We start from the raw sequence: 19,163 nt of genomic DNA, 5'->3' as shown, positions 1-19,163 counted from the left end.
CAAACACTTAGAATGAAATACTTCAAATTCCAATCACTACCTGGCCTACATGTTTTCCATCCCATCCTATTATTTCATGTTATTAAAGTGCCTACAACACAGAAATTCGCGGTGGATAAGCCTACTAAAGAGATGAAGAAAATTGAGGATAAGCTTATTGAAAAGATATAGATGTTCCTATTAAGAAGTTGTCAACTATCATAATTCGAACTTTAAATCTCAAAAATAAAAGAATCTCAATTATATCATCACATTATTTGATGGTAATACATGGCCTAACCGACAAGAGTTATAGTGGAGTGGTAAGTACTCCTTCATCCTTAACCAAGAGATCTCGGTTCGAGCCCCCTTTGGGTATGGAGTCACCTTCGTTAGGGAGCGCTTTACCCCAATGTGGGACTTTCCGACACGACTCTGAATTTAGTCGAGCTCCAATATGGATATCGAATGAAAAACCAAAAAATAAAAATAAAAAATACATGGCCTATATCACCAAAATCCGTGTTAGGTAGGCCTACGTACTAAAGGGATATAGAAGTCTTTGGGTACGGCCACTAAAGAAATAGGAGAGAGGTTCATAAAAGAAAAAAAAGTTCAAAATAAGAAGTTGCCGACTATATATGAGGACTCGACCGTCGATCCAAAACCTTTCTTCTTTTTTGTTCTTATGTGTTCAATATCTATATTAAAATTCAATTACTTTAGATTTGCATTACATAGGATTTTATTCAGGGGAAACATTTTCTACGAAAGATTTTTTCATACCTAAAAATTGAACCCAAAATATTTACTATTTAAGAAAGAAACAACTCCATTCACTGCACCACATTCTTGAACAATCGACCCATAACCTTTTAAATTTTAATTTTAGAAAGGGATGAAGAATCTTAGCAATCTCAATCACATCGTTTATAATGGTAAATAAGGCCTACATAACCAAATATTCACCAACGAGCATTACAAAGATTGACAAAGTCTCTTGCAACTTGTTTGGATAGTGGTTATATATTGTATCATATTATATTATTTTGTGTTATTAATTTAAATATAATATTTAGTTTTATTATTACTTAAATTTTAGTGTATCATATTGTTAAATTCATTATTATGTAATAATAAAAAATTCTTTTTACGCGGTGATCAAACTGATTGTTTTATCTTTCATTTTTATAAATCTTATATGTACGTATTTTTTATTGATGTGAAACATTATATAACGACCCTCTTCATTCACTTTTATTTGTCCACGCCAACCAGGCCAATACAAGGAGTTATGACATGAGATGTTAAATGTAGTAAACCCCTCACACACCCAAAGAGAGACAGATGAGACCCACACGCAGTTGCATCACAATATAGCAACTACACAGACTGTAAGGACATGAGTGGTATATACAAGCACCGCATTTTTGCTTCTCATCTTCTTTCTCTTCTCCTTTAGATCCCGCCGGTGAGTTTTCAGATCTGACCGGAAACATGATCTACCCGGAACCCATTGACCACTTCGATCGATTACCAGACTCAATTCTTCTATTCATCTTCAACAAGATCGGCGATGTTAAGGCTTTGGGTCGTTGCTCTGTGGTTTCTAGAAGGTTCAATTCACTAGTTCCTGAAGTTGACAACGTTCTTGTTCGCGTTGATTGTGTTATCTCTGATGATGAATCATCTTCTCCGTCTTCTTCTTCTGGTTACTCTTCTGATAAGTCCCGGCACCCCATCTCCTCCCTTTTTCGTTTGGTCTTCTCTGGTTTACTCAAACCCTTTCAATCTATAACCCAATTCATTTCCATTTCACCTCGACGTGCTGCCTCTTCTTCCGCTGCTGTCGTTGACGGTGATGATTTTGAGAAGAACTCCGTGACCCATCACTCCCCTACTCAAGTTCTGAAGAACTTTAACGAGATTAAGCTTCTCAGAATCGAATTGCCTAGTGGTGAGCTCGGGATAGATGAGGGGGTGTTGCTGAAATGGAGAGCTGATTTTGGATCGACCCTCGATAATTGTATTATACTTGGTGCATCTTCAGTGATTCAACCTGTAACTAGTACCAGTGGTTGTAGTCTTCCGAATATTGATGGAAATGGGGAAAATGATAATGGGAGCATACCCGATTCGTTTTACACGAATGGGGGTTTGAAGCTGCGGGTGGTGTGGACGATTAGTTCGTTAATTGCAGCTTCCGCAAGGCACTATCTTCTGCAGCCGATAATTGCGGAGCATAAAACTCTGGATAGTTTGGTTTTGACAGATGCAGATGGGCAAGGAGTGTTGTGTATGAACAAAGAGCAACTGGAGGAGCTGAGGGTGAAGCCTCTCTCAGCTTCATCGGCCTCCAAAAGGACTTTGGTTCCGGCATTGAATATGCGGTTGTGGTATGCCGCACATTTGGAATTACCTGATGGAACAGTGCTCAAAGGGGCCACTTTGGTGGCAATAAGGCCGAGTGAGCAGCCCAAGAAAGAGGTAGTTGGGGGAGATGGGAATTGGGTGGCAGCTGCATTCAAGGAGCCTTATGGGACAGCTGCTAGGATGTTGGTGAAAAGAAGGACTTACTGTTTGGAGATGAACTCATTTTGATTACAGAATTAATGCTGTTTGGATAGCGTTATGGATGCTTTTCTGAGGTAACTTAATCTGAAGCTGCCAGTAATACATTCTTAATTTTCGTCTGATATATATATGTGATTGCAACTTACTAGTGTATGTGCTAATGCAAGGAGAGAACTTCTTGAATGACTCTTAAAGTTTATATTTGCTATGTTTGAGAGCAGTTTTTGTTGCTCAATCCAACCAATTTGGCTGCATTATAATTGTTTGGTTTCATCAAAATGTTGCCCCTGATCTTCAGGTTGAGCTCAAAGCATTTTCCTGTTTGATGAGGATAAAGAACTGGAAATTCATATTTAGCTTGCATTTGAAACCTGGACTTGCATAGCAGCATTTGTATTGCAAGCTGTTTTTTCTTCCGCTGTTTAGGTTCCTTTTTGTGTTGTTTCTCTTTATAAAGGTGTTAATGAATGAGTTCTAACTGAAAATGCATCTCTTGATTAAATTATCGTTTGTTGGAATGTGCTGGTCCATGATTGGGTGTCGAATGATTGTCTGTTAGATCATTCACTAGTGCCTTTTGGCCTTGATCTGTTATCTGTTCATGATTTTGTTAAAATTATACTCCATGTATATATATGTCAACAATTCTAGTTTCGTAAGTGCATATGTTGATTTTTCTATTTTTCAGGGAACGCGAAGAAGTTGGATGAGCTCATACTTAAGCTGAGGAAAAGGTTATGAGCCAGCATTGCTTCTGGAGATAAAATACCAGTCAGTCATTCATAAGCTTTGGATCAGCCAGTGTCACTTTGAAAGGATGGAATATAGGCATCTGCCTTTGTTTTAATTTTGAGCATATGCTTCTTAAGAGTGCACAAATTTCCCCTCGAAAATGTTACGAGAGCTTTGTACCTTTGACTTTGTGAATATTGTAGTTATGCATAATGTTATGTGATGACATACATGTACCTTTAAGGTTCATGAGTAACGAAATGTGCGTTGTTGGCTGCATCTTTTTTTACTTTTTGAATTTGCAGCTGGCTCTAGGTATCTCAGTAAATAGGCCTTGTCATGCTTTTCTATTTTTAGCCGCTGGGAGCTATTAGCAGCTTACGTTAATTGATATGAAACTATGATTGCCAGTGTGAGTTCAGCTGATCTTTGCAGGATATGAATAATGGTAAGAGATTCCAATATACGCTTCTAAGACCCCACTTTGGACTATACTAGATATGTCGTTGTAATTGTAGTGTTGATCTGCTTGTGCGTGCATCGAATATTTCACTTGGATGCCTCCTTCTACCAAGGCTTATGTGAAAGAAATTTACTCTATACTATACACAAATCTTTATGTAGTTGGATCTAGTTAAATGTTGATAAGGTGGTGGACCTCAATTCTACTGTATGCAGTCCTTAGCAGGATATTGGCCATAGCAAATTAATGACCCAATGTTTTGGCCATATCAAATCCAAGAACCTTTTATATGCAAAGGTGACTTCTATAATTAAATTTGCTCCAACAAATGTTTTCTTTCTGACATGATTTACAAGTCAATATCATCTATACATGAAGATCAATCAAAAAAGTATAACATACAGTTGTTATCTCATTCAAACAGAAGGATTAGGATACTCATGTAACAACATTATCTGCCACTGGTAAATTGCTTAACCAAGGAAGCAGCTTCTCATGGACAAGATCAGGTCTGTCATCATGAGGGCAATGCCCCACACCTTCTAAAAGAAATAAACTCACATTTGGTTTTTGAGAAGGTAAGGATGAGAAGTATCTACCAACAGGGCCATCGATCGGAGTAAATGGATCTTGATCACCCCATAACACAAGTATAGGCAATGTCATTTTTGGGATCAACTGCACTGGGTTTGGTCCTGGTGGACCTGTCACAATGGATACAAAAGCATCAAGCGCGCCCTCAGCATCTGCTGGTGTTCGAATAATGTCCACCAGATCTTCATCCACAGACTCCTTGTTACCATAGACAGACAACAAGATATTCTTTAGATTTTCTCTCTGTTTGACCCGATTAAAGATTGCAGAAGCGATTGATTTTTGGTTCAATAAGAAGTCAACAAGCCAGAGTAAAGGCGATAGCAACTTAATCCTCCAATCGTCAACAATTGCCTTGTTATTCATGCCTCCAGCACAGTTCAACAAAACAAGCCCTTGAATGGATGTTTGAGAAGGATCTGCAGCAGCTATTACACAAGCAAGGCTTCCGACAGAGTTCCCTACCAATACGGTTGGTCTTTGAATAACTTCGTTCACGAAATCCAATATTAACTGAGCCCAACTTTCCATGTTATATGCAAATCCTTCTGGCTTGTCAGAAGCACCAAAACCAAGGAGGTCAATAGCATACACTCTGTAATTTTGAGCAAGCGTGGCAATGTTCCTGCGCCAATGAGCGACAGAGGCACCAAAACCATGAACTAGGAGTAGAGAAGGGTGAGAAGTGTCGTTGTTGCGCCCTTGATAACTCAAGTAATTTATGTTGTAACCTCTCCATACCCAAGTTTTGCACATTGTCTTAATCTCATTCACCTCAAGTGGCAACGGTTCTTCGTCCTTTGAAACAATGGCGGAGGTAGAGGAGGCAGAGCATTTGATGCTGCTAATAGTGATACAGCTGGGCTTGCTACTACTACTTTGAAGACCAATGTTTAAACTGATGATGGTGTTACTACATTGTTTCTTTAAGTTCCTGGAGGCAGCAAATGGTGATGAAGGTAGAAAAACAAGGGGTGAAGCACGAACTGCGACTACCATTGCTTTCTGCAAGGAAGATAAACGAGATATGTTCCTTTTGAGGGGCGTAAAAAAACATAATTTTGAACAAAGGATGGTACTGTATGAGGTGAATGGTCTTACTCCACAGGCATAAGATACTCTATAACATATAAGAATTACTACAAAAGAGACAGAGTTCTCATCAATTACAATTTCAGTAAAATACCAAATGCAAGGAACATCTGGAGTAAGAACAAGACGGTATATATGGTGATAAGGAAAACCTTCCCTTCCAACGAGATTCATGGAACATTTCCGGTTATACGCTATAAGTAATTAATCAAAAAACACACACAAAAAAAAAAAAGAAGGTTTTGCATCCATTGCAAAACTCATGATTTTCTTCTATATGAATGTTTGTGGTCATACTTAGTATAGCAAACGTGCTATTGCATAGGAGCGGGGGTTTTACCCTATGCGCACCCAAAGGGTAGCGGCTGTAGATTTCCCTTGTCATAAAAAAAAAAATAGTACAACAAACTATTCCAACCAGTCATGCATAGTTAAACTTCCTATTTTTCTTGTCTAAGGGGTCGTTTGGTTCGCAGACTAAGTTATCTCGGCATTATAATCCTGGAAGGCTGGAACTATAATCCCTGGACTAATTTATCATACAGGGAAGGTGGGATAAAATAACCCCAAGTTTAATGGGATAAGGAGGGATTATTTTTGAGATTAAATTTATCCCCTGAACCAAATAATCCCTAACATCATAGGTCCTAGCTAGCATACTCATATTCAGACATGATCATTTCCAACAATTCCTACATCTTTTACTTTCCAAGATAAACTTTTCCACACTTAAAAACAAGTAAAATTGGTCAAATTTCTTGGTTTTATAATTTAAATCAATCAAGTAGGGGCAAATTATTTTAAAGTTCCAAAATACTACTTTTTATCCTTTAACTTTAAATTAAACGAAAAGAGAAAAGATACTTACTAAATCAAATATGAAATGCAATAATGGAACTGTAAGAGAAGAAAACCAGAGGGAGAGAGATGGGAATACCTGCGACTTGGAGGAACCACCACTTTGTGTTTTACACAACAAGACAGACAAAAAAAGGCTCCTTTATTTTACCCCCATATTGTTGTGGCTTTCATTTTTTCCCCTCAAAAGTTTCTATTATTTCACTTCTTCTTTTTTGACTTCCCTTAGAGTTCGACTAATTCAAAATCGCACTAAATAAAGTCCAATTTGAGGATAACGCTCTCTACCATGGATTATTTCACTTTTGTGTTTTTCTTCCTCTTTTATTATTTTGTATTTTAGATTTCGAGATTCAAACAAAATTATTTTTTACCTTAAATTTTTCATATATCTTTTAAATATTTTGGATTGTCAATTATTGTGACTTATCCTAATTTTATGTAGTTTACAAATATATAAATTTTATTTCAAAAACTAAAGATTTCATGTGTAAATCCATTGTGGCTTATTTGACTCTTAAAAAATGAAATGTGTCACATAAATTGAAACAGCTTCATCCATTTAATCAAATGATAGGTACTTGTTCTGTTGTTTCGTTGTAATAAGGTTTAATACGATAAATACATTTGACATAATACATAAACATGACCCTTAACTTGGCGTCAGCTGACAACTATGACCTTTAACTTTGAGTGTTCACAAGTTGACACTTAAATTTGTATAAAATTGAACAAGTAGACACGTGTCCTACGTGACATAATACACTTAGGACGCCACGTAGGACACAAAATTGCTATGTAGGGTGCCATATAGGACGAATGTGTCTATTTGTTCAATTTTATACAAATTTAAGTGTCTACTTGTGCATAACCAAAATTAAAGGTCATAGACTCATAGTTGTCAAGTGACGCCAAGTTAAGGGTCATGTTTATGTATTATACTAATAAGTTTCATGTACATTCTTTATTTCACCAAATATTTCATCACTAATTTGATGTTCACGTAAAAAATCATGTAATACAACGCAAACAACTACTATAGAGGGTGTTTTTGTAAAAGATAAAAGTTTGGTGTAAAATTTTAATTTTTAAAAGATCTCAAATAATGAGTTTTAGCCCAAATACTAGAAAAAACTAGTATTTGAGAATTTGGGATATTTGCTAAAAATATTTGCCAAATAATAACAAATTATATGGACAAACACTATTTGCCAAATTTTCCCTCAAATATTACTTAGAAAATTTATGGCCAAACGGGTCCTTAGTGTTGTGGTGGTAGATTTGAGAAAATATCTTAGACATTATGTGCTTAGTACTAGTTTTAATTAATTAATTACGTGTATAATTAAGAGAAACTCTAATTTTAGGTTTTAATTAGCGTGGATTTGCTAACCCCCAATATGTGGGTTGGGTTTTTTAGAATGGGATTAGGTTAATGGGTATAATTGTAAATGAAATCCGATCTAATTACACGTGGACCAATGAAAATAATGTCACGTATTTAATTAAAATATTTATATATGTCACATCAGTTTCTGTTAAAAGGAATGTTAATTTTAGACTTGAATTTAACCTTAAGTATATTTTTTATCCAAATAGGTGGATTGAAGGGCATTTTTTATCCAATAGGTGGAAGGCATGCATTTTTGAGCCATTTTCAATATGTTAAAAGGACATTTTTGACCGTTTACTGTTTTAAAGTTTCTCTAAAAGCTCAAGTGTTTTTATGCTTTTTCAATTTTTGCCTAGTAACTTTTGTGCTCATTTTAATCAAAATCAGTACTTAGAAAAAAAGACTTTATTGATTTAAGAGTACGCAGAACGTTTACTCAATCACGTAAAAATTCTTCATGAGAACTCCAAAAATAAACAAATAAAATAGCCAATTTTCCAATTTAACATCATATCCTCCTTATTATTAAATAAATATATGTACATAAATTCAATCCCAATGAGTTAAGATAAAGAGGAATATGATAGCTCACGATCACGCTTTAAGGAACAAAATTTCATTATTGATATCAAAAACTCAAAATTATGTTGCAATTAACTTGAGATGTTTGACAATAGCTCATAGTTAAATTATTTAAACAACTAACTCGTAATTATTTGTTAACTAATCAACATAAAATAGTATTGAAGTTGTACATTCTGTATATTAGCTTGTAGTTAATTAGTTTGTACAGTCAGTCAGTCAAGTTGTTAATTAGTTTGTTACACTTTCCACTAGTTAGTTAATTAGTTTGTTACACTTTCCACTAGTTAGTTAATTAGTTTGTTACACTTTTTCCTCTGTATACATAACACTGATGGGTTGAATAGAAGATTAACTTTTCCATTTCACAAATAACTGTTTCTCTGAATTCTCTCTGTATTGATATGGCAGAAGCCTCCATTGTTGTGAGCTTCATTGTTGTATCTCAAGTTCACTAAGTTTTACATAGTATCAGAGCAATCTCGATCTATAGACACTCGTTCCTTTTCTTCTTCTGTTTTTTATTCTTCTGCTCCGACTCCGATCGATTCAAACAATCCCCTGTATATGCATCCATCTGATAATCCTGGTGCGATGCTCGTACCAGTGCAGTTCACTGGACTTGGTTATCATTTATGGAGGCATAGTGTTTTGCGATCACTGTTTGTGAAAAACAAATTAGGATTCATTACTGGTGAGTGTTCACGTCCTAGATCTGATCACCATACCTACAGACAATGGGAGAGGTGTGACGATATTGTTACGTCATGGATTTTGAATTTATTGTCCAAGGAGATTGCAGATAGCGTTGAATATGTTCAGAATTCTGCTGAGCTCTGGAAAGAGTTGGAGGATAGATACGAGCAGACGAATGGAGCAAAATTGTATCAAATTCAGCAAAAAATCAATGATTTGTCTCAGGGATCCCTCGACATCACAGCTTATTACACAAAGTTGAAGAAATTTTGGGAGGAACTTAGTACTTTGAATGTCAAAACTCAATGTACTTGCAGTTGCGTTTGTGGAGCAAAAGAAAGTGTTTACAAGGGTGAACAGGATAGAAGATTAGTTCAATTCCTAATGGGACTCAATGAGATTTATACAGCAATATATGGTAGTATACTTATGATGAATCCACTACCCTCTATGGCATAAGCATTTTCTCGGTTAGTTCAGGATGAACACCAAAGAGAGATCAAACCTTCAAATCATCTTACTCTAGATTCGACTGCTTTGTATGCTGGGACTGATAAGCCCACACACTATAAAACCAATTACTCCACCAACAATTTGAAGTATAAGGACAGGTTTTGTAATTACTGTAAGAGAACTGGCCATCTCATGGAAAAATGCTATCAACTCCATGGTTCTTCACCTGGTCACATTAACAACAGTCATAACTCCAATTTCAGTCTTAACCAAAATAGGAACACTCAATCAGCTCAAAGGTCTAACACAACTAGAACACCTGCACGATTCAATCAATACCTTCACACACCTAGTTCTGGTAGAGGAAATGGGGGTAAGGCAGTGGCAAATGCTAAATGTGCAACTGATCTAAACATTGGGAAGGGACTAACAACAAGTACTACAGGTGAAGAAATGTTCAATGTGAATCTTACAAAGGAAGAATATGGTCATCTCCAGGCTGCACTCCAACATTTCCAGAAGGATTATGATGCTGAGTGTCCCCCACCAATCAAGCTTTTGCCAACGGTACAGTTGATTTTGCAGGTACAATAATTTGCACTTCTTCTATAGATTCTAGCAAACTGTCTTGTGCATGTTTCAAAAACAAGTCTGACTCGTGGATATCAGACTCAGGAGCTTCGAACCATATGACTTTCAACATTTCCCTCTTACACAATGTTACCACCCTTCCCTATCCAATCCTAGTAGATTTACCAAATGGCTATAAAGTTAAGGTGACTCAGATTGGAAATGTAGCATTATGACCCATGATTAGCCTAGAAAAAGTCTTGTTTGTGTCATCCTTCATGTACAATTTGATTTCTATTAATGCCATGAGCATGCAATCCCACTGCACTATCAGTTTCACTAAAACTTCATGTGTTATGCAGGCCCCTTCAATGAAGAGGCCTCTGGTCATTGGTAGGGCAGAAGCTAGACTCTACTTCGTCCCAATTGCTTGAAGACTCTCAATTCTTCTTCTTTGAGTAGTATTTCTTCATGTTGCATTTTTCCTTCATGTAATGCTTGTAATAAAAGTCGTTCTTTTCATGTATCAGATAGTATGAAATGTACTTCTTTTCTTAACAAACAGAATTCTTGTTTGAATGTTGAAAATTTTCCTACTGTCCCTCTACTGCATTCTCCTATTTTCTCTCACACATGCACTGGAAATAATGTAGATGTTGTGTGGCACAATTGATTGGGACATGTTCCTTTTGTCAAAATGAAAAGTATTTCCACTATCCCCATTACCTTTTCCTCCAAACAACCATTCATGTGCTCTATTTACCTAATGGCAAGGCAAGAAAGATTGCCTTTCAAGCCAAGAACCAGCATAAGCTCACAGTTGAACTAGTACATGTTGACCTATGGGGACCCTATCACATAGCCACACATAACCACTTCAAATACTTCATCACTATTGTGGATGATTTTAGTAGATCCACTTGGACTCAACTCTTAAGTTCCAAAAGTAATGTCCTGCAAACCCTTAAGGCTTTTATTGCCATGGTGGAAAATCAATTCCAAACTACTGTTAAAACAGTTAGAACAGACAATGGTCTGGAGTTTGTCAATACAGAAACAACCATTTTTTTTTTCAAACCAAAGGAATTATCCATTAGAAAACTTGCCCATATACAACCCAACTAAATGGTGTAGTGGAGAGAAAACATAAACATTTACTTGAGACTGCCAGGGCACTCTTGTTTTAATCCAAACTACCTACAAAATATTGGGGGGAGTGTGTACTTTGTGCCACTTATATAATCAATAGACTTCCATTTCGAATATTGAACAATAAATGCTCTCATGAACTGCTATATAACAAAAAGCCTTTATATTCTCATATGAGGAGTTTTGGTTGCCTTTGTTATCCCACCACACCTATCCCTCATAAAACAAAATTTGACCCCAGAACTACACCACATATCTTCATTGGTTATCCTTTTGAGACAAAAGGGTACAAGGTCCTAAACTTGTCCACACACAAAATACATGTATCTAGGGATGTTGTTTTTCATGAGACTGTTTTTCCTTTTCATTTATCATCTACTGCTTTTTCACCTCCCTCATTTTTTGAGTTTTCTCCTTTCATTGACTTTCTGAAAGACTCAAATCAGCATGACACACAAGACACTCTAGTTAATCTGGATAAACCTAATGGTACATGCAATCTGCCTCCTGAGACTCTTGTACATTCTTCTACTGACACGACTTCAATGCAACCTATACCTTCTCCTATTCAACCTGAACCTAAACCTAGAAGATCCCTTAGGAGGACCAAGACTCCATCTCATATGAATGACTATGTCCATTTCCCACAACTTAAGTCCCCTACTACCCTAGTTGTTGACACAACTTCCACTTCCAACACCTCTTCCCTTAAGGCCCTTTTTTTCTAACCATCAACACTTAGCTCATACTGATCTAATTCCTAATAGTCAAGATTTTGTGAGAAATGTTTGCCTTGACAGGGAGCCAACATCATATAAAGAAGTTGTTATTAATCCTGCATGGCAAGTGGCCATGAAACAAGAGTTTGATGCTCTGCACTCTAATCATACTTGGGACCTGGTCCCTCTGCCCCATGGTAAGAAAGCCATAGGTTGCAAATGGGTATACAAAGTAAAACACAAGGCAGATGGCAGCATTGAGAGACTTAAAGCTAGACTTATGGTGAAAGGTTACACCCAACAGGAAGGCATTGATTACACTGAAACCTTCTCCCATGTGGTCAAGATGACCATTGTTAGAGCTCTACTTGCTACAGCTGTTAAGCAGAGATGGTCTTTATATCAGCTGGACATAAACAATGCATTTCTCCATGGAGATCTACATGAGGAGGTATACATGGAAATACCTCCTGGACTAGCTGTGACATCCCCCACTCTTGTATGCAAGCTGAAAAAATCACTTTATGGCCTCAAACAAGCTAGTAGGCAATGGTATGCCAAGCTCACTGAGGCCCTATATTCCAGGGGTTACACTCATTCCATGAATGACTATTCTTTATTTTACAAAAAGAAAGTCACTTCCACAGTCTATGTAGCTGTATATGTGGATGACATTGTTCTTACAGGTACAGACTCTATTGAAATTGCAGACCTGAAAGCTTATTTGCACAACAGGTTCAAGATCAAAGACTTGGGCCTACTGCATTATTTTTTGGGAATGGAAGTGTTGCACACACAACAAGACATCATCATCTCCCAAAGAAAGTTTGTCCTTGATTTGTTGAAAGAGTATGACTGCCTGCACCTTAGTTCTCTCACCTCTCCTCTTGATCCCAACATCAAATTGCGGGCAAAAGAGGGCACTGTCCTAAATGATGTCACATATTATAGGAAGCTTGTTGGGAAACTAAATTTTCTCACTAATACTAGGCTGGACATTGCTTTTAATGTTCAACACCTCAGCCAATTCATGCAGGATCCTAGGGAACCTCACTTACAGGCTGTTTTTCGTCTCTTTCGATACTTAAAATCTGATCCTACACTGGGCCTGTTTATGTCTAAAAATGCAGATTTCTCCGTCAAAGGTTATTGTGATTCAGACTGGGCTTCATGCCCTGATTCTCGAAAGTTTGTCAGTGGGTATTTAGTGTTGCTTGGGGACAGTCCTATAAGTTGGAAATCAAAGAAGCAAGAGACCATTTCTTTATCCTCTGCAGAGGCTGAGTACAGATCACTTCGAAAGGTGGTAGGTGAATTGGTTTGGTTGAGTCGACTACTTTCTGAACTGAATGTCCCTTTTCCAAAACCAATCTCAGTGTTCTGTGATAGTCAGTCTGCCTTGCATATAGCTAAAAACCCTGTCTTTCATGAACGAACTAAGCACATCGAGGTTGATTGTCATTATGTTCGCCAAGTTCTCCATGAAGGCCTCATCTCACTGCATCACATTGCTACTCAGGATCAGCTAGCAGATATTCTAACCAAGGCTTTGACTGGGATCAAACATTCCTCTATTCTTCACAAGTTGGCAGTGTTATCTCCACCGCCAACTTGAGGGGGGGGTATTGAAGTTGTACATTCTGTATATTAGCTTGTAGTTAATTAGTTTGTACAGTCAGTCAGTCAAGTTGTTAATTAGTTTGTTACACTTTCCACTAGTTAGTTAATTAGTTTGTTACACTTTTTCCTCTGTATATATAACACTGATGGGTTGAATAGAAGATTAACTTTTCCATTTCACAAATAACTGTTTCTCTGAATTCTCTCTGTATTGATATGGCGGAAGCCTCCATTGTTGTGAGCTTCATTGTTGTATCTCGAGTTCACTAAGTTTTACAAATAGGATGGACGATCAAATTACTAACTGTAAACCTTACAAAATAACACACTTAAAACTAAATCCTACAAAAAAAATAATAATCTTGTATTAATGTTTTGAGAGTTATATAGCACACTAGTTTAGTACGTTATATGACTTCATTGACCTTAATGGTCCTCAAGGCCTCATTGGTTAATGAAAGCCATATAACACAATAATTTAGAGCGTTAAAAATAATTTTGTAAATTTTGTTATTTCGATTAATTTCACTTTTTCACGTCATTTAGGTTCCGGACTTCTTTTTAATAAAAAAAAAAAAAAAACCAACAACAACCATCTAATAAGTTTGCATGTTCCATAGGTAACACAATTTCAATTTTATGTAATTTCCTTTTTAAGATAATTGAAATTGATTCTGAAGTTTCCTTTATTTAAATTCATAAGTTAAAAGGAAAAGTAGAACTATAATTATACTGGAATATAATTGCCAACCAGTCATTTATTGTTTAATTCCTATTTTTCTTGTGTTTTTGGTTGCTATTATCTTTAACATCATAGGTCCTAGCATTCTTAATTATAGTAATATTCAGACATGATCTTTTGTTGATACTCTCCAACAATTAATTCCTACATCTTTTACTTTCCAAGATAAACTTTTTTGAACACTTTAAAACAACTAAAATTGGCCAAATTTCTTGTTTTTAGAATTTAAATTCATGACATGACCGTAGATAGGAAGTTGTGTGAAGGATACAAATTAAGGTGGAAGGATAATATGTAGTAGAGGATTGTCTCGCTTATCCTTCCATACTAGTAGTTGTAACATTCATGTAGTTTCTTGATTTTATTTACTATTTGTTATTTCTTGCATTTTGCTTATTGAATTAGTTTGTAGTAATTATTGTTTTGGATGATCTGTCGATGTTTTCTATATTTCTTTGTTGTACAACTTCGAATTGTGTTTCCTTGAGTTGAAGGTCTATTAATTAGAAACAGTCTCGCTATTTTCAAAGTAGTTTGCTTACACTTTACCCTCCTCTACCATGGGATTACACCGAGGGGCAAATTATTTTGACATTTCTCAACAACAACAACAAACCAATCACTATAATCCTACTAAGTAGGGTTTGGAAAGGGTAGATTAATGTACACAGAACTTAGTAGGACTGTGTACTTAAAAGGTCCCTTTTCTATTTTTAGTGTATGTAAGAGAAGAAAACCAAAGGGAGAAAGATGGAAATTTTGGCAAATAAATACCTGAATAGCTAAAATTGAAGTATGGAAATTAATATCAGAACAGTTTGAGGTCCCTCTTCTATTTAATTCCTTTTTTTCCATTCCATTTTTGCCCTCAAAATTTCTATTGATTCACTTGTATTTCTTTCTTCTTCTTCTCTTCAATCCCTACTCTGGACCCACTCTCAGTCTCTATCCCAATTAATGTGAATCTGGGTCAGAAACTTGAAAATAATTAAATAAGAGTGTGCTTAGCGTCTTTCACTCTCTCTTATTAAAAGAAAAAAAGCGGTGCGATCCAACCCAGGCTATAAGTCCAAAAAATGTATCTAGCCATAAATCATCTTATCAAAAAAGAGTTAAAAAAATATTAAATATAAGAAAATGTTACTATTCATTACCTAAAAGGGGACAAATAGAGTAAAGATTATTTCATCTTAATTGTAAACATTCCCTTTCATCAATTAGACAACTAAACTTTTAGCTTGGCAAAGTGTCTATATTCTGACCTACTCACCCATTTCAACTTTTTATAATCAAAATTATTTATGAAATTTTGTAACAGCAGAAAAAAGTAGTTTGATTCTCCAAAAATAATAATGTTATATAAAGTAAAAGGGAATATATAATGTATGCTAGAGTGAATATTTTATTTCCCAAACTCTTCATTTACTTCTTTCAAATAATAATCTTTCATGTATTTTGTCTTACTATCCATGAATAAACAATTTAACAAAATTTATATCAAAACCCAACATAACTTATTCCGCGAGTAAAACTTTTCCTCAAGTACTGAAGGGATAATTACGGGTCAAAATTCAGCCTTCTAATTTACAAAATATACACCAAGTATACCTATATTAATTAGTCGAAAGATAAATATCCGTAACTTTTTCGATACTGAAATCTAAAGGTAACTATGAACAATCAATAATTTCGAGTCTTAGTGGAGGACCCAAAGGGATATTATTGCTTTCAACTACCACAAGATCTGATTTATATTTGGGTTTTGTCGAAGTGAATTCAGTGTTTTAAAAGGAGGGGCGTGAGGCGAGACGTTTTATGCAGTACGGGGCGAGACGTAAGGCCCGAGACACAGGGAGTAAGTCTTATGAATCTACGGGGCGTAGTCTCATGTATATTCAATTTTATAATTTTATTACTTAAAAAAAAGTAAAAGTAAAACTTTCAATTATTTTACAAAAATATTTTATTAAATAACCTATAATATATAAAAAAAAAATATTAAGATTTTTATTTGAGAAAGCTATTAATCACCAATAACGAAGAAAGAAGTATTACAATTACTATTTGAGAAATATCATTACACCAATAATAAAAATATGATTTAAAGTAAAAAAGGTTCAAACAAAAAAAAAAATGTCCAGAGCGTACGTTTTTACATACAAGACTCACATTTTTACGCTTGAATCTTTCACCCCAAATTCTAGGACTTACGTCCGATGAATCTACGCCTTGCATTTAGCCCCGATGCGTTTTGGTGCGCCCCGCGCCAATACTCGCTCGGAATTCGCAAAAAAAACATTTTTGGAAACACTGTGTCGTACGATGGGCTCTTTATACTTGACCAACTATACATCTCATTCACTTACTTATTGCAAAAATCGACACTATTTATGATTTTTTTTTACTAAAAAGAACGATGCATGATATTGGACTCTTAAAATCTAAGACGTAATAACATTTAGGGATGGGAGTGGTACGGAATTGGAAATTTCGTTTCGATAATTTTAATTTTAAAAATATGATATTGTTACTAAATTTATTTGGTATGAATTTTTTTAATTAAAATGTATTTTATTATATTATTTTCTTAATAATATTTTGAAATCCTAAATTTGACTACTAACTTTACATAGTTATTTAACATTAAAAATAATATACTAAATAAGAAGTACTAAAACTCTCTTAATCTATTAAAATAAATAATTATTTTTTTATAATATAAGAATTAAATAAAATGAAACGGATAGGGTATTTTTTTTTTTTTTAAAGGCAAACACAGACAAAAAGGTGTATTCGTGTTCTTTTCCTTTCCGCTTAGTATGGAAAAGGAAACGTACAACTCCCTCCGGAGAAACTTGCTTAGCTTCTTCAACACTTGTGAAATCTTGGAGTTAAAACTACTTTTTCGGTTCAACAATAATTGATCACTATAATGTTTTTTGGATATCCAATAATACTTATACATTTTATGAAATCAATGAATAATTTTACAATTCTTAATTTACCATTATCATTAATTATAGTTATTTTTCTATTATATTTTTTTAAGACATTGTATTCATTAATATTCAAATAATAATATAATAAAATTACATTTCTATTATAATTTTTTAAGAAGTATGCAATAATGTCAATAGTAAACAAATATTATTGGACAGTTGGAGTAATGAAAAAAATGTCAAACTTCTTTGTTTCAATTTATAGTTGAGGAAACATATAAAAAAAGATTGGAAGATACGTGAAATTAATACTCATCTCACCCTCATTTAATCGAATAGTGGCTATTTATCTTGTCGTTTCGTTTTAATGGGGTTTAATACAACTAATAAGTTTCAAATACATTCGTTATTTTTTCTGAAAACGAAAATAAACTACTTTTTTTTTCTTTCTAGAGTTTCTCTAAAACTCATGATTCAAAATATTACTAACATTTAAAAACTATTCATTTATGAAAAAAAAGATTCATAAAAAAAGTATTTCTCCATCTATCTTTATTTGTCCACTATACTATTTTGAGATGTCTAACATTATTTATCAAATTTGTAAAATTAATGAATAATTTATCATTTTGTGTCTATTTTACCTTTGTTATCATTTCAATTACCCTTGTTATCCGGTATTTTTTTTTAATAATTAAATGACTTATATTTAATAATGATGATTTGATCAATTACCTCTATCATTTATAGGTTGTTAATCTCTACATCAAATCAATATTATTGAATAGAGTATATAAGTTTGTAGATGTATTAAAATTTGGAGTTGATTGCATCATATGAGAGACTTAGATAAATGTTGATAGAGGATGGGAATTGGTTGGGAGATGTAATAAATAATAAATAAGTGATCAACATGGGTTGTAGTGCACTGGTGTGAGTGTTTCATCCTTAATCAGAGGTCTTGGGTTCGAGCCCTGGATATGAAGAAAATCCTGTTGGGAGCGTCACCCCAAATAGGCCCTGTAGAGTGCGATCTGAATTTAGTCGGAGCTCCAATATGAGCTCTGGACACCGAATGGGAAACTAAAATAAATAAATAATAAATAAGTGTTGAGGTGAGATTCACAAGTATACAACAGAGAGAGTAATAGATTTGACCTTCTCCACCTGCCCACTCCCAACCCCTAATCTTCTACCTTCAAAATTCCCACCGTTTTTTCTCTTCATTTTTCTTGGTAGGGGGGCAAACCTAAAACTAGGTATGGATGGCCCTACACAAATATAAAAATAAAAATTTGGTCAATGTACTTGGGGTTATTGGATTGCGGATCTAGTTATCTCGAAATTATAGATCTAAAAATATAATTTTTAAATTAATCATGTGAAATAAAGTAACATAAGATAAGATGAAATGTTCAAATATACTTCCTCCGTTTGTTCTTCAATATTGTCTCTTCACAAAATTGATGTATAATTAATAATACTCTTTTTGGTTCATTTTAAAATGTTATTAGTCTTGAAAGAATGAAAGTATGTATTTGAACAATATATATATAAAAAAAAAATCATGTTTATTGATCAAATTAATTTATGTTTATTAATTAAAAATTGACTTCAAGTAAACATTAAATAAAATGTATAATGGTAAATTTACCTGGTTTGTTAAGGAGCGTAAAACTTAAAATGGTGACAATTATATAAGAACAAAGAGAGTAATAGATTTGATCTTTTTTATATCTTTAATCAAACATGATATAATTTAACTCAAACTTAATTTTGAAATATCACATCATATCCTATTGACTAAACGGCTCCTTAATTTATTATTACGTATACGGTACATTTCATTCGAATATCCGTCTGGTTACTCAATTTATAGTGATTGATTCATTAGTTTTCATAGTCATCTAATTTTGTGTATAACTTTTATGTTCATTTTAATCAAAAGTATAATTTCACTGTGCATTTCAATAATTCTCTAAATTATAAATATAAAAATGAATTTCAA

At 34.4% G+C, this 19,163-nt stretch overlaps 3 protein-coding genes across 3 annotated transcripts in view; 2 read left to right on the top strand and 1 right to left on the bottom strand.

The window, feature by feature from the left end:
• Positions 1-171, top strand: part of LOC125847285 (uncharacterized) — a 6,236-nt gene extending 6,065 nt beyond the window's left edge. Inside the window, exon 4 of the mRNA XM_049526938.1 lies at positions 103-171. Coding sequence (XP_049382895.1) covers positions 103-171 — 69 coding nt within the window. The remainder of the gene's footprint in view (positions 1-102) is intronic.
• A 1,144-nt stretch (positions 172-1,315) lies between these two features.
• On the top strand, positions 1,316-3,525 carry LOC125846613 (F-box protein At5g46170-like). The gene is made up of 2 exons (XM_049526166.1): positions 1,316-2,627; positions 3,242-3,525. The coding sequence occupies exon 1, from the start codon at positions 1,477-1,479 to the stop codon at positions 2,578-2,580; it is 1,104 nt and encodes a 367-aa protein (XP_049382123.1). The 5' UTR covers positions 1,316-1,476; the 3' UTR covers positions 2,581-2,627; positions 3,242-3,525.
• A 654-nt stretch (positions 3,526-4,179) lies between these two features.
• Positions 4,180-5,382, bottom strand: LOC125846612 (pheophytinase, chloroplastic). The gene has a single exon (XM_049526165.1). The coding sequence runs from the start codon at positions 5,339-5,341 to the stop codon at positions 4,187-4,189; it is 1,155 nt and encodes a 384-aa protein (XP_049382122.1). The 5' UTR covers positions 5,342-5,382; the 3' UTR covers positions 4,180-4,186.
• Between the last annotated feature and the right edge of the window lie 13,781 nt (positions 5,383-19,163).

This window comes from Solanum stenotomum, chromosome 12, assembly GCF_019186545.1.
Source record: "Solanum stenotomum isolate F172 chromosome 12, ASM1918654v1, whole genome shotgun sequence".
NCBI lineage: Eukaryota > Viridiplantae > Streptophyta > Magnoliopsida > Solanales > Solanaceae > Solanum > Solanum stenotomum.
This window is presented reverse-complemented; position numbering and strand designations above follow the sequence as displayed.